We start from the raw sequence: 26,580 nt of genomic DNA on the forward strand, positions 1-26,580 counted from the left end.
ATAAAAACGTTTTTTTGTAAACTATATTAACTTTTTTTTTTTTTTAAATACCATTTGTAAAATGGAAGTCCAACAACCATATTTAAAACAGAGACAACAAACCACTCTGGCTTTTGATCAAACACGCGCCTAAATTCATTAAAATTAAGCCTCTAAAATGATTTCATAATAGTGTGTTACATAACTTAATAAGAAGGCTTAAAATTTTATTATGTAGCATAGTCTTTATTTATATATATATATATATATATATATATATATATTAGGAAAATTAATGTTATAGTCAAAAACTGTGTAAATTAATATTACATATTAAAAATTAAATTAGTCACATTCTAATACAAATAGAAGAAACAATTAATGTTTAATCAAGATTATTTCCCAAACCTACCGAATGATATTTTAATAACCAAGACATCAGAAAAAGATTATGAACAATTTGCACAAATATTACTAAGGTAATATTCATCATATAATAAAAATTTATTTATATACATTTTTGTTGGTGTCTTATTATTTATTTTTTATATTTAATTTTTAATTTGTATTCATTCTTTTTATATTTTCATAATTTTTTTACACGCTAGTCTTAAAATATTTGAAATAAAAAAACTATAATCAATAAGAAAAGATATACAATCATATATTTATTCAATCAAATGATATATCAATGGTGATTATGCCGTCCAACGCGTGGACAAATGTCTAATTATCTTTAGTGGCCATGTATCGATCAAAATTAACGATTCCGATTTGTGATGTGAAGAAATATAAAGAGCAGAGCGAGGATGAATATTAAGAAGAAGAAAATGGAAAGTTGGAAACGACCAAGTCTTCCCACATATTTCCACACTATGATTCCCCAATAATTAATACATAGTTAATGCATATAGAAATAAAGTTATGGTTCAATCCTTTCACAGAGTTAGTCAATGAAGGAGATAATTGAATAACAAATCTCTTTTTGATAATTGAATTCCCCAAAATATATATATATATATATATATATATATATATATATATATATATATTTTCCATATACATTATATTATAATGAGCTATATTAAAAGTATAGTTTGCCTATACCAAAATAGCTTAAATTAATTTGATTTGATTTCAATCATTATACGTATGGATATATTTTATTGTGGTATTATATATTTTGTAAAAGTCTTTTTGACCCAAAAAATACTGAAAACTATTAGTAATGTCCATTAATTGAACTTGGAATTATCTTGATCAAATTGGCTTTTGGTTTGACTTTTCTTTATTATATATTATTTATTATCAATGTGAAAATCCAACATTTCTTCTTATACTTATCAAGCGTGGATGGAAGAAGTCCCTTCGCATCTTTTTCTGTTGTTTCCTCTGATGCTTCTTGTGGATCAAATTCTCGTTGTGGTATAAATTTATTACCTACTGAAAATTATATTATCATTCCTATTTTCACACGGAAATTTTTATTTATATTTAGTTGTATCTTTTTTTTCTTAATTGATTTTATATTTAATTTTCTTATAAATAATACTATAAAAATTAGAATTGTACAAAATTTGTGCATGTTTAGTGAAATAAAAATTCCAAACAACATTTTCATTGATGATTTTTTTTTTTTTTTTTGAATTTCTCATTGAGTGAAAGTGATGCAAAATTCTTATTAATTGCAAGGAAATGAACAGATAGTTTGATACGCAACTCTTTTTTTTTTTTTGGCTAGGTGTGAAAGGTTAGTTGACATACACGTTATCTTTAGTAGTTGCCATGTACCTTCCATTAATGTTAGCCACTTGTGATATTGTGGAATTTGAATTAGACTGAGAGGAGTCATTTCCTACAGTTTGATTTCGATTTTTTATTATGGTTTCGATTCATTCGGGTAAAGGCAATACAATATATAAAACAGTTTTCTTTTAAAATATATATATATATATATATATATATATATTTTTTTTTTAATTTTATGAGCAAGTCAAATTCTCAATAAAATCGTAAATTTCAATTTTAATACAGTTTAAATTTAACATTAAAAAATTATAAGCGTCTCTCTCTTTGATTTCATTTAATGCTAATATAAATTTGTGGAATCATTAATCGATTTCATCTTCCTAATTTTGCTGAGGAAGAATCATTAATGATTAATGATTAATCATTAATCATTAAGCCAGGGTCCACACAAGTTCCATGTAGAAAATTGTAGAGGAAGAATATTAAAAAGAAGAAAATGGAAGCCACATCTTCCCTTGACTTGCCAAACTATTGTTCCCCAATAATTAATGCATATAGAAATTAATGTCATGGCTCAATCCTTTAATTAGCCAGTGAGGGAGTCAACTGAATGCCAAAGGATGCATTAACATTTCATTTTTCTATGCTATTTCATATACGCTTCGTTTGAAATAAATTATTGTAAAAAGATAAATTTTTACATAATTATATTTAATTTTTATTTTTTTAAAAAAAATAATTAAATTTTTTTATTTTAAATATGAAATTTGATTAAGAAAATTAATTAAATTAAATTATTATAAAATTATTTATTCTAAACAAGGGGACAAAGAATGTTACATTTATATATCACTTCAGCAAATACTTAATAAAGCTCTGAAAATACAAATTATAACTAGATCACTGTACAAGAATTTGTTACAGCAACATAAATTCAACAAGTACCTGAAATATGTGAAATTGTGAAAGTATATTGCTTATTAATTATGCAACGTTAGTGTGAAAGTATTTCCTCCGTTTTATAAAAATAGACTTACTTTTATTTTTATATAAATTAAAAAAATATAATTAATATAGTTATTAAATCATTCTTGAACTAATAGAATTTACTTTTTCAATACATAGGAGCATATTAATAAGTTAATAAATAAATTATTAATTAAAAAGAGAAAATAGCCTATAATTTGAAATAGGTTAAAAAGAAAAATAAACTTATTTTTGTGGGACTAAGAGAATAATAAAGTTTTTATTGATGTTTAAATATATATATGTGGACTCAGGATTTTTTTTTTTTTTTTCCTTAAGATAAGGACAAGACGAAGCTAAGTGTGGCAAAAAAAGCCGAGAGAAAGAGAACTTGCTCAATGAGATTGTTGACAGAGGATGTGCTGTGAAGTGGATGGGCGAATTTGTTATCACTCCTTTTGATAAAGCAAAAGAAGATAACCTCAAAGCAGTTTGATAAGGCTTTAATGTCTAAGACAATCCCCTAGACATGAAGAGGGGCTGAATGTTCCTGGAGGGAGTTGATAATCACTTGCGATGGACTCAGGATTGACTGTGTGAAGATCATTTGTAGAGATGTAGAGGAAGAGGAAGAGGAAAATCCAACTAATGTGTCATTTAACACGAAAAAATTGGTGCTTGACTTCTGCTTGAATGATGGTGTTAAATCCTGCTAATGGTCCTTTGTTAGGGGGTTTAAATTCACACGGGGAGGTGTTCACTATTTAATATAATTCATTAAATCAAATTACACAAAATGGAATTAGAGTTTAGTCTAATTAGAAAAAAAAAAAAAAGGGAAATGATAAGGGCCAATGATGCTACTCAGTATAGGGGAACAAATATTATACATTGGCTTTGAGTTCAGTCATACATGTCACTACCCAACCTATGGGCTGGACCAGCACTAGGACCTGGGCCAGCTTAAAACCCCCGAGGCTCGTAGTAAGCTTAACTATTTCTCAACCCAACTCTAAGGCCCATTTGGGCCTAATTTCAAGAATTCAAACGGACAGAGTCCGACCATAAAATAGACCATTCAACGGGGAGTTTTTGACTCGTCCGACCTGTAAACATAATATATAATAAATTGTGGAGCTCATCTCACCCTCTACATAATCAAAATGTCATGACTCAAATAGGAGCTCAGCTCCCTCATCCAATCCTATCATGCATACAGTTAATAATTTTACATGTCCAACATAACTTTTATAATACAGACCCAAAATAAAAATAAGTGTTTCTTAACACATGCAAAGTCTAAAATTTAACTCAATTGTACAAAATACATTAAATACTATTAATGGACCTGTGAATAAGAAGAGCAAGTTAGCCACAACAAATAATCCTCCTGTAGCCTGGAAAAATAGATGAACAGGAGTGAGCGTTCAACTCAGAGAGTAAAACATCAATTTTAACCATAATCTCTATAGCTATCTAAAGCTAATACACCCTATGGAGTGAAATGCAACATCGTTAATATTTTCACATCATAACAGCAGAAAGGCAATTTGGAGCACTCACACACTCGATAATGTCAAACAATACATATACGGGAGCTGATTCCCTATACAGCCTTCTTAATCCAACCTCTGCCAGCGAAGATATCAAGCCGGACTTTCGCTTAATAAACCAAATACGGGGTCCCGGCGAATATCTCAAGCCGTGTCTATCCCGAAGGACCGGGTCCCAGCGAGTATCCCTCAAGCCGTGTCTACCCGTCCTATACATATCCAGTACCATATCACACGCACGCTAACGCACGCACACTGCTCCAAATTACCACAAACAACACCCATGGCAATTCATCAATTAAGAATGCAATATAAAACGTGCCTAATGTTTAACTACATAGATATATACATATAAGTGATGCATGAGCATGCTTGAACATATAATAATATTGAAATTATAATTAAAATTAATATTTTACTCAAAGACTTAACCGCAGTCACTGTGACTGCTGGGCGGAGGAGGAAGGCTGTCTCGGCTCACCTGACAATTTCATTGCAATTATTTAATATATTTAACTCAATACAAGTTTAGAAAAGACCAAAGACACCCTAAGTTGGGTTGAAAATCCGGTAGAGTCTTCCCTATACCTATGACCTACCCAACCTGCAAAATGGTTCAAATAACACTTCTAAACTCAACCCATATCTCATCATCATTATATGGCCCCTCCTGGGCCCTCCAAACCAAGCAATAATCACAACATCAGACAACTTAATTATAAGACTTTAAAACTAAGATTTTTCAAAAACTATCCAAACTAACTTTAAAAATTCTATAAACCTGCCCTACGGTCCTTAACAATATTATAAGGCTATTGCTATAGGAATAGTAATTTTCTTATCATCCACGAATATTTTATAAATTTTATTCTAACCTAGTACAAGGCAAAAATTAAGTAATGTAGAGTTCGAGTTTACCTATACCAAATCTGACAACTGGAACGCGTCCAGAACGTCTAAAAAAGGTGAGGTGGCCTATAATCTTGACCCGGTTCTGAAATGGTTCCAGCAGCTTATCTGTTCGGCCCGAAATTGCAGATCCGGGCGACGATAGAATTTTCACGAAATAAAAGTATATACGCAAAGTCCACAATTCCAGGGTTAGAATAATATATATATATATATATATTATTTGAAAATTAGGAATGTTACAATACAGTAGGATGATGCTTGTTGCCTTGTTTTCGGACGATGCGTGTGGATATACACGATGAAGGGCAACATCGTGCTACAAGGAATATCAATGCTCAATTACTAGGCTAGATACGTGGGAGACTCTCGATACGAATATTGGAAATCCTCTATAAGGGAAAAGGTCCTTGAATAGTGGGCTGGGCCGTTACAATTGGTATCAGAGTACTCCGCATGGCCTCTTGAGTGATGGTGGGGCAAATCTCAGCGAGTACGCTGAGTCCCAAAAGGGGGAGAAAAATGTCCCTTAGGCAAATCCCACATCGACAAAGCACGGGAGAGATCCTGGACTTAAATTGGGTGGTCTTGAAACACTGGTTAGCGCGCTTTTGAGTGTAAAAACCCAAGGGACAAATCCGTGAGGCCTAGTATAGATTGGGCCAAAGCGAACAATACTAACTGGAAATGGATTGGGCTGTTACAATTTGGTATTACTTAGAAGGCAAATGCCCTGAGCTACAGAAGCATCTCAATTAGATTATTTTCCGTATTATACAATAGTTAAATGATTTAAGTCTGAATTAGAAACCAAATTTCATTTCTTTTTTCCAAATTAGAATCTTTTGATTTGATTCCAACCAAAATTTTTGGTGTTCTTGTGTTCCCTTTAAAAGAGTAAAATCCATTTTAAAATTCTAACATCAAAACATTAAAGAAAATAATTATATTAATTCCAAATAGCAATAATAACATAAAAATATATTTTATATATAGTCTTTAATAAATATATTATATTATTTTTTATTCATTTCTTAATTGTATGAGTCTTTAATTAAAATATACAGATATAATTAAAAATTAAAAATTATATCATATGATTAAAAGTGTGATTATATATATATATATTACAATTTTATTCGCGTATAAATATATATATATAATTTTATTAAAACGATATAATATATTTAAAAATCATAAAAAATATAAAATTTATAAAATAAAATATTTTTAATTACATTACTAAATATTTTCTTTTTTGAAAATTTTGGGGGGCCATGGTCGACCAAAGCTTCCGGCCCTGTTGGTAAGATCCTACAGCCTACAAGGTAAGAAAATATTGAACCATGGAATTACAAACATAAAGTAGGCAGCGATCAGGGGAAATTATTGTAAGCTACTTTTCCTGCAAGGTTCTATTTAGTTATTAATGAAATTATTTTCCAGGATCTGATTGGATCTTCAGAAAATCTACTAGTTAACTGAAGATTCTATAAATTAGTTCGTTCGATGAACCCTGCAAAATGATTGCTTTAGGAAGACCATCACAAAACAGGTAGTGCACCAGATCCAAGTTTCCAAGTATATGCATATGAAGATTCATCCACTTCATTTCGAATAAATTAAATTTACAATTTCATACAAAAAAAAAAAGTTGATAGAAAACAAAAACTTGCACAAAAATATTTGCATATCAATGTATTCCCACTGCAAAGCTTAATGATCCCCCTGAGCTAAAAGAAGGCAAGCAGCAAAACTTCAATATGGCATCTGGGACAAAACTGGTGGCTCTTCAGTCACCCAACTAACACCCACGTACATCTTACGGTTTTGATCCTGGATTAATCTCATAGAATTCTTGGTCAGATGTAGAGGAAGAGCCATATGTATGCACTGCTGTTAAATTTAGGGTTTGGCTCCCATGCAGACGTTGAGAGTGTTGACGGAGGTCTCTCGTGGCCTTAAATCTCAAATCTTCAGCATAGCTACTGGGTTCCAGAATTGTGTCAGGAATAGCCATTCGACCTTCAAGCATGTTCACAACTTCGGACATGGTAGGTCTAATTGTAGGCGATGCATTTGTGTCCAAAAGGACTGCTTTAACCATAGTTACCGCTTGTTTTTGGCTGACCTCTGACTTCAATGTCTCATCAACAAGCTACATCAAATGATTAGATTATTAACTTTGCACTACAGCCAGATAATTAATTAGTTAATACAGTTATAATAATTGCAGATATCATCACCATTGAGCTGAAATGTTGTAGTCACTAAACGGTCAGAGAATCATATAAATCTATGATCTTTCATTTAAATCACACATATTATTTTGACATCTGAAAGAAGAGATATTCTAGTTTCGGAATTCTATTAAACCAGGGACATGTCTAACTTATGTTTTCTGTTTAATGCAAAAAAGCATTCACCCTTTTTTTGCCCCGTTTTCCTGGTAAATAGCCTCTCACCAAAGAAATCTCAGTACAATAAAAATAAGGCCTGATGCTCCCCCAACAACTATGGCAACAGTACGGACAGTTAACTTCTTTTGAACACCTGAACAAAGTTGCAAAGCATTAAATTAGAAATTTTTTTTTTTTTTTTACATAATTGGTTCCAACAGGAATCCAAACTCAAGACCTTCTGAAGACGACTTTAGTTCTACTAAACTAAAACTCATTGGTAATTAGATTTGAGTTTAGAAAAACAAGGAAATGGAATTTCTAAGTGAGCCAAATATGTCAGAAAAGTTAAATCCGAATCAATCACATATGCAGCTCAAAGCTCTAATAAGGCTTCATTTGAGCTTCAATTTGATTGAAGACCGAAACAAGTTATCCTATTTCGGATCTTAGAAACAATTGATCGATAGATAGTAATTTAGGATGCTGAAAATAGACATTTCATTTTCCTGGCAACCAAACTTCAAACAAACATATTTAATAAGTTAATCACACATCAAAATTTCTGTTTCCTAGATTATTTCACATGAAGAGAATTATGTTACAACAACATAAATTAAACAAGCACCTGAACCATATGAAATTTCGAAACTCTCTTGCTTATTGAACATAACACTAGTATGAAAGTGGCGAAGTTTCACTGACGTCAAAACTTATGGACTCACGATTAACTGGGTAGAGATCATGAGCAGATGTAGTGGAAGATCCAATCCCTGTACTATCAGACATAAAAATAGGTGCATGGCTTGTGCTGGAACCATCGTGTGACGTTTGCTGGTAATGATCCTTGATGGGAAATCGCAGGCCATCAGCGTAAATGTTAGGATCAGATACCACTTCCTTAATGCTCGTTTGTCCTTCAAGCATACTCAGAGCAGCTGACATTGTAGGCCTTATCATTGGTGATGCATTCGTGCACAAAAGAGCCACATTAAGCATCCTTTCAGCCTCTTCCACGTTGAATTCAGATTCCAACCTTGGGTCCACTATCTCCATTAAATTTCCTTTTTGTTGTAAAATAAAAGCTTGAAACAGACAAGCCCCAAAAAAAGGTGATTAACCTTAAAATATCTAACCAAACCAAACATTCCAAGTTAAAGCATACAGAACTGAAATGCAATTGAAATCTATGATAGCAAGATACAGTATTGTTAAAGTTTACCCAGTCAAGAAGACAAACAGCCTCATTTTTCGGCCTGTAACTGGCATTGCTCCTTCCACTGACAATTTCCAGAGCAACAACCCCAAAGCTGTAAACATCTGCCTTTTCTGTTAGATAACCCCAGAGTGCATATTCTGGAGCCATATATCCTCTGCAATTAAAGTACATGACAGATTAATGCTTCATAATACATGATTTTTTTAACGATCAGGAATATATATCCCAAAAAAAGAAAATGACGTGAAAGAAATTATGCCCATGAAACTGACATGGTTCCTGCAATTCTGGTGCTAATATGAGTATTCTCCTCCTCACAGAGCTTTGCTAGTCCAAAATCTGATATCTTGGCATTCAGGTCCTTATCAAGCAGGACATTGGTTGCTTTGATGTCTCTATGGACGATCCTAAGTGCTGATTCTTCATGGAGAAATACTAGACCTCTAGCTATTCCTACACAAATCTTCTGTCTTGTTGCCCAGTCCAACATCAGAGAACTTGTTTCTGAACCTGTAGTTAATCCATAAAAGAGGTTTCTTAACCAAAATCATTTCATGTTATATGGCTATGCTAGTTTCTAGCAAACTTATCAATGCCATTATGCTTACCAAAGAGTGCATATGCAAGGCTATTGTTTTCCATGTACTCATATACCAACAGTAACTGATTTCCTTCAATACAACATCCATAAAGTTTTACGAGATTTTTGTGCTGTAAACCAGATATCATTCCTATTTCATTCACAAATTCACGGTTTCCTTGCTTGGATTTGGAAGATAGTTGCTTCACAGCAATAATGGTACCATCTAATAATTCACCCTGCATTGGAATTATTCTATGCATTAAATTATTAGGAAATCATGCATTCAAATGCTAACATTTCGGGAAATTTGTCACAATCCTGCATGCTTGGATAGGAGAATTTTGGAGTTACTTATGAAAGTATTGGCTGTGTTACCTTGTATACAGACCCAAAACCACCTTCTCCAATCTTGTTTGCGGAATCAAAATTGTTAGTGGCGGCTCTTAGTTGTCTCAAAGTGAAGGAACCAGTTTGCAGATCCAGACCTTTAAGATCTGCTCAATAACAGTCAGTTTGGAAGGATTCCCTTCAGAGGATGTATAGAAATTACTTGGCTGAAGTAACAGAGCATTGGATGCATTCGCTATGCTTAATTTGTATGTTCCTTATTATGTGTATGTGACTTCTTGACTTGAGTGCATATTATTATTAAGACAACTGACTTCAGGAATGCTTGATTCATCATGGTACCATACCTTGTTCTCTTAAGTGTTTATCCTTAAAACAGAATTTCAAACAAATAAAATCTGTACCCAAGAAAGCAAGGCATACTATCTTACTACAGAGCTAATCCCTTATCATTTCAGCCATCTAGTCATATTTCTTTTTGAAGTTCCAAAATTATATTTGTAGTATTGCAGCAGATCTAGTTGTCACCCTTATGATACCGACAATGATCTCAACTTGCATGATTACCAGTAATACAGAAATGAGATAATAATGTATCATAAACACATTTTCCCATTCTATGTAGTTCTACAATTGCTTGCATGGTTGTATTTTCAGGTTGCCCATCTTTCATTGGGGAAAGGAATTCAGGAATCCGTTTCTAGACATTAAAATAGAAAGAAACGACTTGTATGACAGCAGCAAAATAGTCTGTCTCCGGATATATTCTGGCAATAGTAATGAAATCAAAAATGAAAAATTCCAAAAAGTGAATGATGCAGTTTCTTTTTCATACCTCTTTCCCTTAATACCCTGCCTCCTAGACAACCTTTCCACCAAAGAGTGCCCATGATAATGAAAATGAGGAACAATGGCAAAACAATAGCTCCAGCCACAATGAATTTCTTCCGGTTTATAGGAGGCTTGAAATCTGTGGAAAATTGGAGAAATGAACAGCAGTGATTTTCACATTGCAATTTATGGTCTGCATATATAAATTAATCCATATAAATGCAAAAAATTTCTAATAGGATAGGTACAACTTACCAGCTTGCACATCAATGGCAGATATGAGAGGACCATATATTCCTTTAAGGGGGGCAGTTGTTGTTCCTTTCCCAACCCATCGAAAGCGGATCTCTAAAGTTCCATCCTTAACAACAGCTTTAAATTGTTTAATTAGTTCTTTATCTACCCCTTGTGCTTCCTTCTTGATTTCAAAATCCTTCAACACGCGTTCATCCTAAAATATGCAGATTAAATAAAAACCTTCTTTATGTTACAAGTAAACAGCATGTAATATGAACCTGACTACCTGGATATAAACATCAAATATACGTCTTCCCAGACTTTGGAAGGATCTATTGTCCCTGATTACTATCTCTGCAAAGTGAAGCTTCACAGTGTAATTCCCATTCGCTAAACAACGTGCATAGTATGTGAGAGAGAGGGGAGATAGATGTGCACGTGTGTACAACTCAGAGCTGCTCATTCGTAGTATGGACACATTTTTTGCTATGTACATGTCTGCTGTGTTATTTTTATCCCGAAAATGTCCACTGGTACTAAATGCCCAGTTGTCTTTCGAGGGAACATATTGTGCTTCACCTCCATACCCTTCATCTGCTTCATGGCGGAACTTCCCAATGGCGATTGGTCCTCCACCGCAGTTTATATGCAACGAATAATAATCTAATAGAAAACTAGAAATATTAACCATGTTAAAAAATATAATTTGATAAGACCAATCATAACAGAATAGACATGAACAAAATTTTGTTGCCTCATATGCGGTTTTGTATTGTTTATCTTTAGCAGAACCAATGGGGTTTTGGGTTTCAATTTTTCCCGGTCAAATAAGAGTAAATATCACCCACTTAGATGCAAATGTATGTCAACCTTTTAAACAAGGAAGGTCGCCGAAGCACTCCACAGCCTTTCTGGAAAGGTAATGCATGAAAGAAGCATCAAATTATATTGAACAAAAGGGAAGAAAAATAACAAGTACGTTTTACAAAAAGAAAGGAATGTAGAAGAAATGGAGGAAACGAGTTCCTAGTAATTTAATAAGGTAGATGCTCACGAATTGTTCCCTCCGGATGTGCTTTTGAACAAATTCCTAATGAACCAACCAAGAAGTTAATTTCCAAAATTCTTAAACGGAACATACATTCTTCAATCACAGAAAATAAATGTACAAAAAATAAGGAGATGTTCTTACAGATTTTGTTGACAATAACTTGGGTCAGGAGTTCCAGAAAAATTATTGTAAGAAATATCGATTGCACTGCATACAAATATTAACTCATTTTATGGCTTGGAGAAAAAGTATGTTTTCGAATATTTTGGTTAAAATGTGAATACATTAGAGAAAGCAAAGTTGGCGGAAAGTTGCTGTAGGAAATTAAAAGAAAGGCCAACAGAATTTCTTGCAATAATCCATAACAAACATACCTTTTTATAGGTCTTTTGATGATCCATTCTGGGATGGATCCATTTAGCAAGTTGTTCGCCATACAGCTATACAATTATAATGTTAATTTTTTGAACGCATCCAGAGAGTTGGAAAAATGATATATATAAGAATGAAGGAAATTTGAAGTTTTGATTATTGAGCATTATATACAGAACCAATATACATGAAAATTAAAAGGCCTTCTTTACAGATATTTAGCTAGCCACTTCATGAATTTAGAATGCTTACATTGCCAGTTCTTTATTTTTTGGTTCTGGAGGATTTCCAGTCAATCTATTGAAACTGAGATCTCTGCAAGACAACAATTTTCATTAAACAAAAAATAAAAAAAGAGAGTGCAGATATCATCACTGATAAAATAGTCTATAAGGAACATAAAATAGTTAATCAAAATATAAAGTGGTTGATAACATGTCTCAGAAATGGATTCAATATCAAAGTAGAATAGAGGAATTCAAGAATTGAGTGATCAGGGAACAGTAAAATTACATAAGGTTCAGACTTCCAATATTCATTATGTAGTCAGGGAAAGGTCCAGATATATTGCAGTTCCTCAAAGTCCTGAAATGTAAATTATCTTCATGTCATCTCAAATGCTGCAGTGCAAACTATTCTGATTTAAAGCATCAAAGTAAGAATGGCTCACAAATATTTCATTTTTGTCATGTTTTGTAAATTCGGAAACTCAGAACCTTCCCCAAGTAAGTCACTGATCCTTCTACATGGTATAGAACATGCACAAAAATATCTAAGATGTGCAATCAAAGACTAACAGAAACATAAGTACCATAGGCAAGAAAAGAGTACAAGCTCAGAAGGCACAACTCACAGATCAGTTAAATAAGTCAAGACAGAAATGCTAGAGGGAATAGGCCCTTCAAGACCACTAGCTTGAATCTCTCTGTTAACAACGCCATTTGCAACTGTTTTAGATTCCTCCAGAAAACTAGTTATATTTAAAATTTATGACAAGGGAAAGGCACCTACATCCTCTCAAGTTGTTTCCAACTCTGAATAAAACTGGGTATTTTTCCACTGAAATTGTTACCGCTAATCCTACTGCGTATATATGACCCAAAGCAAAAACGAGATTAAAATAAATAAAGCCTGAAGATATTGCCCTTCTAAAGAAAATAAATATAATATAAAATGTGTAAAGGACTTACAAATCTGTTAATTTGGTGATCTTAGTGAGTTCCTGAGGTAACGATCCGGAGAGATTGTTGGCATTAAGAATTCTGATTTTAACAAAGAGAAGCAAATAACAAGTTAATGTCATTTTGTTTTTATAATTAAATACAAATTTTATAAGAGAGGGTTTGAGGGACTTACAGAGTATGCAAATCAACCAACTTTCCAAGCTCAACAGGAACACTTCCATAAAACAGATTGTTCTCTAAGTTCCTGAACAAATATTCTCCCTCAAGATTACCACAAACCCAAATTAAGAAAGTTGAAATGATTGTAGATTAAAATAAAAAGTTGAGAAGAAAGAGACAGAGACAGAGACAGAGAGAGTAAGCATACAAGTATTTGAGCGAGGTGATCTCTCCCAAGTAACTTGGAATCTGAGCTGTTAATCGGTTCACTGAAATGGTCCTGCAGTATGTGCATTTATATATTCAGTAGCAGTGAGCATCTATTTGGTTATCCCCATTTGGAAATTGGAAGTGCAGAAGTTTCTTACAGAATTTCCAATTTTGTGGAAACCCATTCAGGCGGTATATTGCCACTAAGGTAGTTACGAGTCAGATCACTGAAAGTCAGAAAAAAGATTTTTACTTGAATTAGAGGTTATAGTTCCATTTCAAGTGTCGAAAGATAATAATAATAATAATAATAATAAATAGGAAGTATTTCTTACAGTCCCTTAAGGAAAGGCAGCTTCGTAATTGATGTTGGAAGCACACCATCAAAATCTTGCTCTCTGAGAAGACTGTATTTCAAGAAAACATCAAATCAAAATATGATAGGTAAAATTCCAAAATTTTAAAGTTCTAAATCAGTTGTTGCAAGTGATTAGGAAAAGATATCTAACAATAGCTTCCGATTAGGCAAAGTACGGTGGGAAAAAATCCATGACAGCTACTACCAATCATTACCAAAATACACCGTATTAAAAAGTAATTTCACCAAACAGAAGCAAGCTTGGAAAGTGTACATGTGAAAAACATGGCAAAATTCATCCAGGCCTGTGTAATCGCAGAGGACACTATTGTTGTACTCGTAATTTTGAGCGAAGCTTGGTTGCTTCCAGATTGTATTGTTAATGCTGAAACGTTCTACTGTGAAATTTTCCCAGTTGTGTTGTAATTTCACGTAGAGCTTTATCTGCACAAACATCAAACCCATATCAACTTTAAATTTTATTTTTGAAGAAGTACTGGTCACCAGTTCATCAGGTGAACCCACTGAACGGGTTTGACTCTGATAACAGTGATAAAGATTTAGTTGTAACGGAATTATCACTTTGATTTGAAAATTTATTTAGTACTCTTGGTTTTATATATATATATATATATATATATATATATATATAATGCCTAATGACTATTTTTATATTTTAAAGAAAAATAATTTTTTTAATTATATGGATAACGTTTAATAATTTTTATTATCTTACTCAAAATTCTGAACATCATTTTAAGTGAATTTCTCTCGATTGAGTCTCAAGAAAACTATATTCAATATCAATATAAAGAGATTAAATTTAAATAATTAGATATATTATTTTTACTAATTAATCTTGTAAACTATATTTTTTTTTATACAAACTCTTATTTGAGTGTGAAAATATCTGAAAATATACCAGTAAACCTTTGACTTATTTATTTATTTTTTATTTTATAATTCTACACCATAAGAAATTTTCATAAACTACTAACACTTTAAAAAATAAAATGAGTGATTTATTTTTTTCTATTTTTTGTGAGTACTACGTTCAGTTTTACAGTCTTTAAATTTAAATATTTTACTATAAACTAAACTAACAAAAAGGAAGATTGAATTTTAAGATTTTAAAATTCTTATAATTGACAAAATTATCGTTGTTGTTTTGATTCTTAAATTTACCATATAGTACATGTAATATTATTAAAAATTATGATATAGTGATTCTTTTATTTTATTTTTTTATTCAAATTTAAATTAAATTGATAATTATTTGATGACATACATTGAGAAATATATATTTAGTTCTATTTACAATAAAACCACAGTGTCACACTTCCAACACAAAAGTTAAATTATGTATGCATAAATATGTAAAATTATTGTCCATTAATATACAGCTATTATAAATTATTTTAAGTACGTAACTTATTATTGCATCACATATAGAAGTTTTTTAGCTAAATTATATTAAAAATCCAAACTTTTTGAGCTTTTGTATTTGTGCTTTAATTCAATGATTTTAATTTAGACCTAAGTGACAAAACCTTTAAAAATTGAAAAAATTATATCCAAATTTAAACTGGAATTTGGGGAAAGTGCAGTCCTACTAACGTAATATGCCATATGACATTTTTTTGTTATTAAATGTGAAGTCCACGTACCACATCACTTAAAATTAAAAATTCCGCTCTCTATAAACAATACAGAGCACATACATATGATGAATAAAACAACAAAAATAGCTACTGCATGTTGTCTTTCTAGTTCAGGTTAGCAATCCAATATGTTTCTCTTCTAGCTCTCTATGCTAAAATGGAGAACAAGAGGTGCAAGTTGTTTCCATAGATGGTGCTTCTGTTTGTACTTAGCTTCGCTTTCAGAATTAGTTCCTGCTCGGCAACCACTGGGGAGAGAAACTTAGAAGCTTACGTAGTGTTTGTAGAGAAACCAGCAGGCGCAGAATCCATGGATCCAAAAGATTTAGACCGAAGATGTCAGTCATTTTGGCCATCTTCCACCACATGCTTAAACCAAACCCGTATTCTATATTTTTACTGTTGGACTATTTATTTGTATCTGGATGTGAATTAGCATTAATTAATTGTTAGGCTCATTGATAGATTAAATAATGATATCAAATAATAAGTTTAGTAATTGGCAATATCTAAATGGATTGGGTCTTGTGATTGGGCAAACTAGTAATGGGCCAGGTTGTCCATAAACTTACTAAGGAAGAGGCCCCAACTCTCAGTCCTATATATATATATATATATATTCTGATAACCCCATTTAATATCATATAGAATTTGAATGTTGTGGATATCGGGAGTTGTAAACTTACCATTTCGCTTCCGTTCTTGATTATTCATAGAAAATCATGGATATAAACGTATTTCTAGGTACACATATTTTCCAATCATGTAATCTATAACGATTTAATTTATATTTTTTTTAACAATTGGTATCAAAGCCTGGTTAGAGATTACATTTTTTTTGTTAATTTTGTTATTGTATATTTGAATATTAGTCTTAATAAACAGATATTAAAATTGATTTCATGGTTTGATTAACAGTTTTATATATATATATACACACACACACGTTTGTCGGCCATGGGTATATGTATACACGTTTGTCAGCTATGGGTTATACACATTTGTCGGCCATATATTTTTTTTTTTCATGAGCTGATCAATTTCACAAGTTTATATATATATATATATATATATATATATATATATATATATATATATATATATATATATATATATATATATATATATATATTTCTCTCATGATCGAATTTCAAAATCTATATGGCGGTATGTTGATATTCAAAATAGTACATAACACATTCATATAATGATTATGATTAAATGTGATTGAATTTCTGTCACATGTGATTATTTTAATAAGAGCTAAGAGCATAAGATATTTACAATTCTGATTAGGTATGTGTTTATTAATTATGTTAATATTATGTATTTATTAATAGTTGTTGGTTTTGTTGGACTAATTATGTTCATGCATATTAAGAACATATTCATGAGTAGTAACATTATTACTATGTTCATAATATGGTGTCCATGTAAATTCTTATTATGGTAAATACTTTTGTAATTATGTGCTCACCTATCGTCGGATTAGTCATAAAATTGTTCTATTAATTTGGTTAAAAATTATTCCATGGATTTTAGGAGTTATTTGGATTATATTAATAGTGGATATGTCCATCGGTATAATACTATTAATATAATATGTTGTTGTTGGTTGTAATGCTATTTGTTAATTGTCTTTAATATTTTTTAATACCTTATCGATTTCGGTTTATATATATATATATATATATTGATGAGTTCAATGAGTTTTCTTGATTTTATTGTAATCTGAGACCCTTAGGCGGGATTATAATAAATAACAGTTTTGTACATAATTGCTTTCTTAGCTGGATCTGAAAGGAAACTTTAATTTTGTGATTATGTTATATACATAATTCATATTTCCTCTGTTGTTTTATTACAGCTGTTGTTTCTATACAATTATTTACTGTGAAAACTCTGAATAGCTCTAATTTTGATGATTAGAAAGAGTCTCTGAGTATGTACCTAGCAATAGCCCAACTGGATTTAGCCTTAAGGGTTGATACACCTGCTAAACTTACTAATGAATCCACTATTACTGAAAAGACTTATCATGAGAAGTGGCAAAATTCTAATAGGGTTTGCTTAATGGTGATGAAGTATACTATAGATAAGTCCATAAGACAACGTATTCCTTATAAGGAGACTGCTAAGGAATTTCTGCAGGCTATTATTGAAAAGTTTAAAAAGTTTAACAAGGCTCAAAAGAGTCATTATCTTTCTTTACTGAAGCACACCCAATATGATAGTGTCAGTGGTGTACGAGAACACATCATAGCACTTATAAGTTATTTCAACAAGCTCAAGTCTTTTGATCTTAATTTGGGAGAAAGTTTTCTGGACTAGCGCATTCTTGAATCTCTTCCACCTCAATTCAAAATTCTCAAGACTTCTTACAACTCCCAACAAGGGGAGTGGACAGTTGATTAGTTGACAGCCATTGTGTGCTAAGAAGAAGAATCTATGAGGAAAGAGAATGCTTCTTCTTTTAATTATGTTTGTAAAGGGTCTAGTAGCAAGACTAATGAGAAATTTCAGAAGGACAAGGAGCCTAAAGCTAAATTTGAGATCATAATTTAACAGTTAAGAAGAAGCCCTTCAAAGGCAAGTGCAACTATTGCAAGAAGCTTGGCCATAAGTTAGAGGACTGTTTTAAACTTAAGAAGCATGAGAAGGAAGGTAATAGTCTTGAACTTGCCCCTCTAGCTCTAGTATGTTTTAAATCAAATGTTATTGATGTTCCTTCAAATTCTTGGTGGTTGGATTCTGGTGCTACCATTCATATTTCAAATTCCTTACAGGGGTTTAAAAATGTGAGGAAGCCAAGTGAAAAAGAGAATACTGTTTTAGGAGTGAATGGTGTTGCAGTAGTATAACTCATAGGGACTGTTTCTTTGAATTTATCTTTTGGAAATGTGTTGGAATTAAACAATACTATTTATGTTCCTTTTTCAAGGAAAAATTTAATTTCCAGTTCTATTTTAGATAAGTGTGGTTATGTGTTTCTTCAGGGTAATGAAAAAATTATTATTTATTTTAAATTTGGTATTGTTGGTTCCGCTGTTTTATGCAATGGTTTATACATGTTGGATTTAAATTCAGTTCCTTTTCAATCTGTTGATGTTCCTATCAATGTTGTTGTTAGGCACAAATGTCAAAGAGTTAAGGAGAACTCTTCAATGTTATGGCATAGACGTTTGGGTCATATTTCTAGGGAAAGATTAGAAATGATGGTTAAACATAGTGTCTTGCATAGTCTGGATTTCTATGACTTTAATACATGTGTTAATTGTATTAAGGGAAAATTTCCCGCTAGAGCTAGAAACAGAGGGGCAATTAGGAGTGAAGGTGTATTGAATTTGATTCATACAGATATCTGTAGACCCATTTCTCCTGTTGCTATGGGAGGTTTTAAATACTACATCACTTTTATTGATGACTATTCTAGATATAGTTGGATTGATCTTCTTTATGAGAAGTCTAATTCCTTGGATGCCTTCAAAGCATTTAAGGCTGCAGTTGAACTGAAAATTGGGAAGAAGATTAAATGTATAAGGTCAAATAGGGGTGGTGAATATTATGGCAGGTATACTGAGACTGATAGAAATCCTGGTCCTTTTACTTTGTATTTACAAGAATGTGAGATTGAGGCACAGTACACCATGCCTGGGACTCCACAACAAAATGAAGCTGCAGAGAGGCGAAATCATACTTTGATGGACATAGTGAGATGTATGCTTAGTCATTCTTCTTTACCAGAATTTTTATGAGGTGATGCTCTAAAAACTGCTGTGTACATTCTCAATCAAGTTCCTAGTAAATCAGTGCCTAAGACTCCCTATGAGTTAATGTTTGGTAAGCGGCCCAATTTGAAATATTTTCATGTATAAGGTTGTAAGGCAGAAGTGAGGCCATATAACCCTCAGATCAGAAAGCTAGATGCTAAATATGTTAGTGGTTTCTTTATTGGCTATTGTACAAGTTCTAGAGGTAGTAGATTTTACTGTACAACTCATTCTACTAGAGTGATTAAATCAGATCGTGCTGTTTATTTTGAGGATGAGATGGATAGTGGGAGTCAAATATCTTGTGTTGTCAATCTTAGAGATGAGACTATTGTCTTTCATGTGCCTTTGCTGCCTTCCTCAATAGATTTTAATCCTCTTGAGGGCAGTGATGAGGTTCAAAATCCTGTTAATGTCAATTTAGAACCACCGGTTGTAGATGCTAAGGGGCCTGATACAGTTGATGAAGTTGTACCTTTGAGGAGATCTCAAAGGATTCGTAAACTTGTAATATCAAATGATTATATGGTCTATTTACAGGAACACGAGTTTGATGGTACTGATATTTCTGATCTTATTTCTTATCATGAGGCTATATGTGGTCTTAATTCTTTAGAATGGACTATCTTCTATGTATCATAATCAAGTCTGGGATCTTGTTGAATTACCAGATGGTTGTAAAGTTGTGGGTTGTAAATGGGTCTTTAACACCAAACGTGGAGTCAAAGGTGAAATAGAAAGGTATATGGCCAGACTAGTAGCAAAAGATTGTAATCAGAGGGAAGGTATAGATTATACAGAAACTTTTTTCCCAGTGTCCACTAAAGACGCCTTTCATGTGGTTATGGCTTTAGTTGCTCATTATGACTTAGAACTCCACCAGATGGATGTTAAAACAACTTTCTTAAATGGAGACTTGTATGAAGATGTGTATATATTCATAGAAGCTGGTAAAGAACACTTAGTGTGCAAGTTGAAAAGATTCATTTACGGGTTGAAACAGGCTTCTAGACAATGGTATCTGAAGTTTGATCAAGTTTTGACTTCTCTTGGTTTTAAGGAGAATGCTTAAGATCAATGCATCTTTCAGAAGGTGAGTGGGAGCCATTTCATTATTCTAGTGTTGTATGTTAATGACATTCTTCTTGCTAGTAATAGCATCAATCTCTTGAACGAGACAAAATGCATGCTTTCTAGTCACTTTGATAAGAAAGATCTTGGTGAGGCCACATATGTTCTGGGTATTCAGATTCACCGTGACAGGTCTCAAGGCATATTGGGTTTGTCTCAAGGAACTTATATTGATCGAGTTCTTAAGAGATTTAATATGCACACTTGCTCATCTTTTATTGCACTTGTTCTTTCAGGTGAGAAACTCTCTAAAGCTCAGTGTCCTCAGGATGATAAAAAAAAGACTGAAATGGAAAAGATTCCATATAGTCTGCAGTTGGGAGCTTGATGTATGCTCAAGTATGCACTCGTCCTGATATAGCATTTGCTATTAGTGTCCTTGGTAGATACTTGAGTAATCCTGGATGGAGTCACTGAAAAGCTGCAAAGAAAGTTATGAGATATTTGCAGGGTACTAAGAATTATATATTGACTTACAAAAGATCTGGCAATCTGGAAGTCATTGGGTATTATGATTCTAACTTTGCAGGCTTTGTAGATGATAGAAAATCTACTTCTGGTTACATCTTCATGATGTCTAGAGGAGCTATTTCTTGGAAGAGTGTCAAACAGACACTTACCGCTACCTCCACTATGGAAGCAGAGTATGTTGCTTGTTATGAGGCCACTTGTCAAGCTATTTGGTTAAAGAAATTGATTTCTGGTATGCTTATTGTTGAGAGCATCTCAAGGACCTTAACCATTTATTGTGACAATGCTCCTCCTGTTTGCTTCTCTCAAAATCACAAGAATTCTAATTGAACTAAACATTTTGATGTTAAATTCCTGTTTGTTTGAGAGAAGATTCTTGAATCATAGACTCAGATTGAACATATTACTACGGACCGAATGATTGCAGATCCGTTAACCAAAACTTTGCCCATTAGTGTTTTTCATAAGCATGTTGCGCATATAGGTGTAGTGAAAACTTTTGATAATGCTTTGGTTCAATGGGAGTCTGTTTTATGTTACATTTGGGTTAGCATTTGTAAGGAATGCTTAGACCATTGTTTTTGGACATATCTTGTCACATATTCCATTTAAATTCAGTTTTTGTTTTTCTAGATTTTGTTGGCACATATATATAATATTGTTTTCCCTATCGAATTCAATATTATTTTGTTTGCTATTTCATTAACTGGATTTTATAGGTTAAATTGCTTACTTGTTATTGAATATTGTTTTGTATTTTATTAATATGTTCTTTTAGTTTAATAAATTAATTACTGCTATCCAAGTGGGAGATTGTTGGATTATTTATTTGTATTTGGATGTGGATTAGTATTAATCAATTGTTAGGCTCATTGACAGATTAAATAATGATATCGAATAATAAGTTTAGTAATTGGCAAAATCTAAATGGATTTGGTCATATGATTGGGCAAGCTTGTAATGGGTGAGGCTGTCCATAAGCCCACTAAGGCTCTGTTTGAATGGGGTGAGGGAAGGATAATTAATGGAAGGATAAGGGAGGGTAAGGAAGGGGAAGGGTGAATAGGGTTACAAATAAAAAAATATCATGTTTGGAAAGAGGTGAATTAATGGAAAGGTAATGAAATGTAATATATATTCTTCATGTTTGGAAAGAGGTGAAAGAAGGATAAATAATTATTAGAAGTATAAAAATACCATTTTTTATTAGATTATTTATTAAATGGTAAACTCATTATGATAAATATTAAATTTGCAAATAATAATGGTCCACTATAAATAAATCATAAAATTAATAGATCAAAATAATAATGCGCAAATCTAACAAAGATTGAATAAAAAATAGATTATTTAGAAAAAAAAAAATGATAATTGAAGCATAATAATTGAAGCAAACTATTGAAAGAACAAATAAAAAAAAATAATTGAAGTATAATAATTGCAGTAAACTATTTAAAAACAAATGATTGAAAGCAGAGAAACTATGTATGGCCACTTGAGAGAGAAAACATTTATTTGTAGTGGTACGCTAGGTTTATTTTTAATGGGTATAATTAGATTTTTAATAAAAAAATTAAGGATATAATAGGAAAAATAAAAAATAAAGTAATTTTCAGCTCTCACCTCCCCTGCTTACACCCCAATTTAGGGTGTAAGAAAAATTGAGATTTGAGGGATAAGGGACGGTAAGCCTTACCGTTACTTACCCTTATCCTTTACTAACTCATCTCTTTCCAAACAGGGATATAATAGTTACTTACCCCTCTTTACCCTTATTTACCCTTTCCTCACCCCCACCCAAACAGAGCATCGGAGGAGGCTCAACTCTCAGTTATATATATATATATATATATATTCTGATAACCCCATTTAATATCAGATAGAATTTGAATGTTATGGATATTGAGAGTTGTGAACTTATTTTTTCACTTCCTTTCTTGGTTGTTCATAGAAAATCATGAATACAAGCATATTTTCATATACACATTTTCTAATCATGTAATCTATAACGATTTAATTTATATTTTTTTAACACCTACAGCAATATAGTTATTAGGTTCTTTGCAAAAATAACATTACAAGAAGCAAAATCCATGGAAAGAAACGAAGGATTTGTTTCGGTCCATCCAGAGAAGATGTTGCATCCTCTCACAACTCATACTCCCACGTTCTCGGGTCTGCAACTGATCAATGAAGGATTTTGGAACCATTCCAATTATGGGAAAGGAGTGATTATAGGACTTCTGGATACGGCAACTGTTTGTAAGTAATTGAAGGTCTAGTAAAGAATTCGTATCAATATTAATTACTATAACAAATAAGCAAGAAGCTGACTTCAGGGTCCCTTCTTTTTAAGCAGTCCCACAATAGATGGCATAAAACCATTGCACTATTATTACACACTTTGCACATAAAACCATGCCTGCAAAAAGCGCACATACGTTGTGATGCATACATTTTGCATAATCATTTAGGTTTAATTTCATAACCATTTTTATTTGATTATTAGTCATTTTTAGCTAATTTTATTAGTTAATTAGTTAGTTTTTCATAATTGTCGATTTTGGATTAATTTGTAATTTTTACTTTGTTTTGTAGGAAAAATGGTGTTTTTGAAGGACTAAAGAGAATTTTGCCATTGAGGAGTGTCTTCTACAGCAAAAAAGATGCCAAAAGCAAGTTTTCAAGCTAAAATATGCATAGACCAAACTGTGCATAACTTGCCGCATAAGCTATGCAGTTCTGCATAAGGAGGAAGAACAACTGTTCCCGAGAACCGAAATGTGCATTAGGAGACTGAATAACTTATTCACATTCTCACCTCCCTTATGCAGATTCACGAATTTGTGCATAACCTATGCAACAAGTCATGCGACCGCATAAGTGACCCAGAATCAGCGCATAAGGGATCGCATAACTTATGCGATCCACTTATGCAATCCATAAAGAGTTCATTAATGAGTCAAGTAAGATTCCCTTAATGTATTACTCCTAGAACATACTATTTTAGGGCTCCATGTCAGAAAAATGCTATATATAGTCCCATTTTCTCATTTTAGAGGGGAGGCAAGGAGCAAAGAAAGAAAGGAGGAGGCTAAGCAGAATTTGAAGAGTCATTTCCACCTTCCACACCATTTTCAACTAAGATTTGCAGATTTCTTTCTTTCTTTACACTTTTCTACATTTCTAGTGTTTAATTCCTTACTTCTTAGCTTAGATTAAAGCTTTATTTCCATTTAAACTCATCATATCTTGTAAGCATTATGGATAGTGAGTAGTTTACTTTTGATTCTGGAGTAAGGGTTGTAATATTTGAGATATTTTGTGGATTTTGATTGGGTAATCCATATTTTGTGGTCTTAATGAGTTTTATTCATTTCTTGTATGCTTAATGACATGCTTAACGTAGGATCCCATTGAGTAATGTTCTTAATCCATGGTTGAAGCACCGAAAGGAGAAGGCCTTGTGATAGATAATCAGGAAATTGGACTTAATTAACTTAGACCTAGAAATAGGCTAAGGATTAAGAGGATTCACAGATTAATTAAGGAACTTAATGGGTCTTAATTAATTCTAACTCCACGAAAGTAGGATTAGTTTGATTAAGGCACTCTTTGTCTCACTCGAAAGGGAATTCAAAGGATTTAAGAATTAATCTCCTTAAAACTCATAAGTTTCATAAGATTGGACAACCAATTTAAAATCCCAAAATAGCTCGAATATGAAATCCCGAACTCCGGAATCAGCTTTTTACCATTGTTAATTTCTAATCGAATTTAATCATTTACCATTTTAAATATTGCCATATTTGAACTTGCTTATTTCAATTTGATGCAATTTTAGTTTAATTAATACATTGTTGAATAGGATATTAATTTTGCACATTTAGATTTCACACTCCATTATCCATTAATTCATCATTTTAATCTCATAAATACTTCAATTTAGTCAACTTTTATATCGAAAATTCAATCATTAACACAACTCCTCGTGGGATCGATATTTTTCTATACTACTTGTACGACCCGTGCACTTGCGGTTGGGACGCATCAAGTTTTTGGCGCCGTTGCCGGGGAGTTGTTTGTTTAAGATTGAATTCTTGATTATTTTAGTTGTTTTTAGTTTTATCTTTGTTATCTTTTCATTTTGTGTTTGTTTGTTCTTTTTCAGGTACTTTTAATCTTTTATGAGAAGAGCTAGAAGCTCAAGTGACACAACCTTACTGTTTAATCCTGAAATTGAGAAATTTTGTAAGGCCAACAAGAAAGAAACCAGAAGAAGGAAGGAAGCTGTGAGAGAGATTGAAATAGAAGCAGATATGGCTGATGAAAGAATTAGAATTGGTGTTGGTAATGCTGGAAATGGTCAAAACAATGAAAATGAAGCCCAAGGGGAAGAAGTTGTTAATGCAAATGTGCCTAGGGGAAGTATGATGGATCATGCTTTTCCTCGTTTTGATGACTTGAGAGAGAGCATAGCAAGACCAAGAATTGATGCAAATAGTTACAAGATGGATTTTGGAGTTCTTCAAATGATCCAAAACTCTCAATTTGGAGGACATCCTTCTGAAAATCCACACACACACCTGAAGAAGTTTGCTATGATTTGCGACATGCAAAAACAACCTGGAGTATCTGATGATGCAGCAAGATTGAAGCTATTCCCATTTTCTTTGAAAGATAGAGCATTGGATTGGCTTGATTCTTTACCTCACAACTCCATTACAAATTGGGAGCAACTAACTGATGCATTTCTTGCCCAATATTTTCCACCTGGAAAAACTCAAGAGCTGAGGAATCAAATGACGACTTTGGACCAAGAGAAGATGAAACTCTCTATGAATCATGGATGAGATGGAAGGAATTAGAGAGATTATGCCCACATCATGCCATTCCAAAATGGATGATAAATCAGAATTTCTACACAAATGTCACTCCTGCAATCAGAGGAATTATTGATGCTCAAACAGGAGGAGAATTTATTATAAAGCATGAAGATGAAGCTTATGAGTTATTAGAGAAAATTGCAAAGAATACTCATCTTTGGAGTAGTCCAAGAGGACCAGCTCCAACTCAGAAAAGGCAAGCTGCTGGAATGTATGATCTTGATCCATTCAACATGATTAATGCAAAGTTTGATGCACTTACAAATGTCCTCGCTAAGAAGATGGAAGATTTGAGTATGTTGGTTAGTTCAACATCATCACCGGAAGTTCACAACAAGTGGCTTATGCAGAGGAAACTACCGGTGTGGAGTAGATTATGGAGAACAAGCGGCATATGTTGGTAATTATGGAAACAAGCAAATGGGGAATCCTTATTCTCAAACTTACAATCCAAATTGGAGGAATCATCCCAACTTTTCATGGGGCAATCAGCAAGGTCAAGTTCAAAATCGAATTTTCAACCACAACAATGAGTCAAGTTCCATATCAGCAAA

The 26,580-nt window shown here is 32.6% G+C and overlaps 1 protein-coding gene and 2 non-coding genes across 3 annotated transcripts in view; all 3 read right to left on the reverse strand.

Annotated features, from left to right (window-relative positions):
* Positions 1-6,768: 6,768 nt before the first annotated feature.
* On the reverse strand, positions 6,769-8,323 carry LOC131175947 (probable LRR receptor-like serine/threonine-protein kinase RFK1). The gene is made up of 2 exons (XM_058140807.1): positions 8,184-8,323; positions 6,769-7,314 (listed from the first exon to the last, which is right to left on the reverse strand). The coding sequence occupies exons 1-2, from the start codon at positions 8,190-8,192 to the stop codon at positions 6,979-6,981; spliced, it is 345 nt and encodes a 114-aa protein (XP_057996790.1). The 5' UTR covers positions 8,193-8,323; the 3' UTR covers positions 6,769-6,978.
* The window catches only part of LOC110648886 (probable leucine-rich repeat receptor-like serine/threonine-protein kinase At3g14840), a 32,367-nt gene continuing 13,819 nt past the window's right edge, over positions 8,033-26,580 (reverse strand). Inside the window, exons 3-25 of the transcript XR_009146046.1 lie at positions 14,382-14,551; positions 14,085-14,156; positions 13,908-13,976; positions 13,748-13,819; positions 13,553-13,624; positions 13,387-13,458; positions 13,208-13,279; positions 13,050-13,121; positions 12,867-12,938; positions 12,710-12,781; positions 12,449-12,511; positions 12,199-12,264; positions 11,966-12,031; positions 11,828-11,863; positions 11,644-11,684; positions 11,060-11,436; positions 10,792-10,987; positions 10,541-10,675; positions 9,733-9,851; positions 9,383-9,593; positions 9,047-9,284; positions 8,778-8,928; positions 8,033-8,641 (exon numbers count right to left, since the gene is read on the reverse strand). This is a non-coding gene — a transcript (probable leucine-rich repeat receptor-like serine/threonine-protein kinase At3g14840). The remainder of the gene's footprint in view (positions 8,642-8,777; positions 8,929-9,046; positions 9,285-9,382; positions 9,594-9,732; positions 9,852-10,540; positions 10,676-10,791; positions 10,988-11,059; positions 11,437-11,643; positions 11,685-11,827; positions 11,864-11,965; positions 12,032-12,198; positions 12,265-12,448; positions 12,512-12,709; positions 12,782-12,866; positions 12,939-13,049; positions 13,122-13,207; positions 13,280-13,386; positions 13,459-13,552; positions 13,625-13,747; positions 13,820-13,907; positions 13,977-14,084; positions 14,157-14,381; positions 14,552-26,580) is intronic.
* LOC131176141 (small nucleolar RNA R71) lies at positions 25,928-26,033 on the reverse strand. The gene has a single exon (XR_009146267.1). It is a non-coding gene; the product is annotated as a small nucleolar RNA R71 (small nucleolar RNA).

The sequence above is a fragment of the Hevea brasiliensis genome, chromosome 18 (genome assembly GCF_030052815.1).
Source record: "Hevea brasiliensis isolate MT/VB/25A 57/8 chromosome 18, ASM3005281v1, whole genome shotgun sequence".
In the NCBI taxonomy this organism is placed as follows: Eukaryota; Viridiplantae; Streptophyta; class Magnoliopsida; order Malpighiales; family Euphorbiaceae; genus Hevea; species Hevea brasiliensis.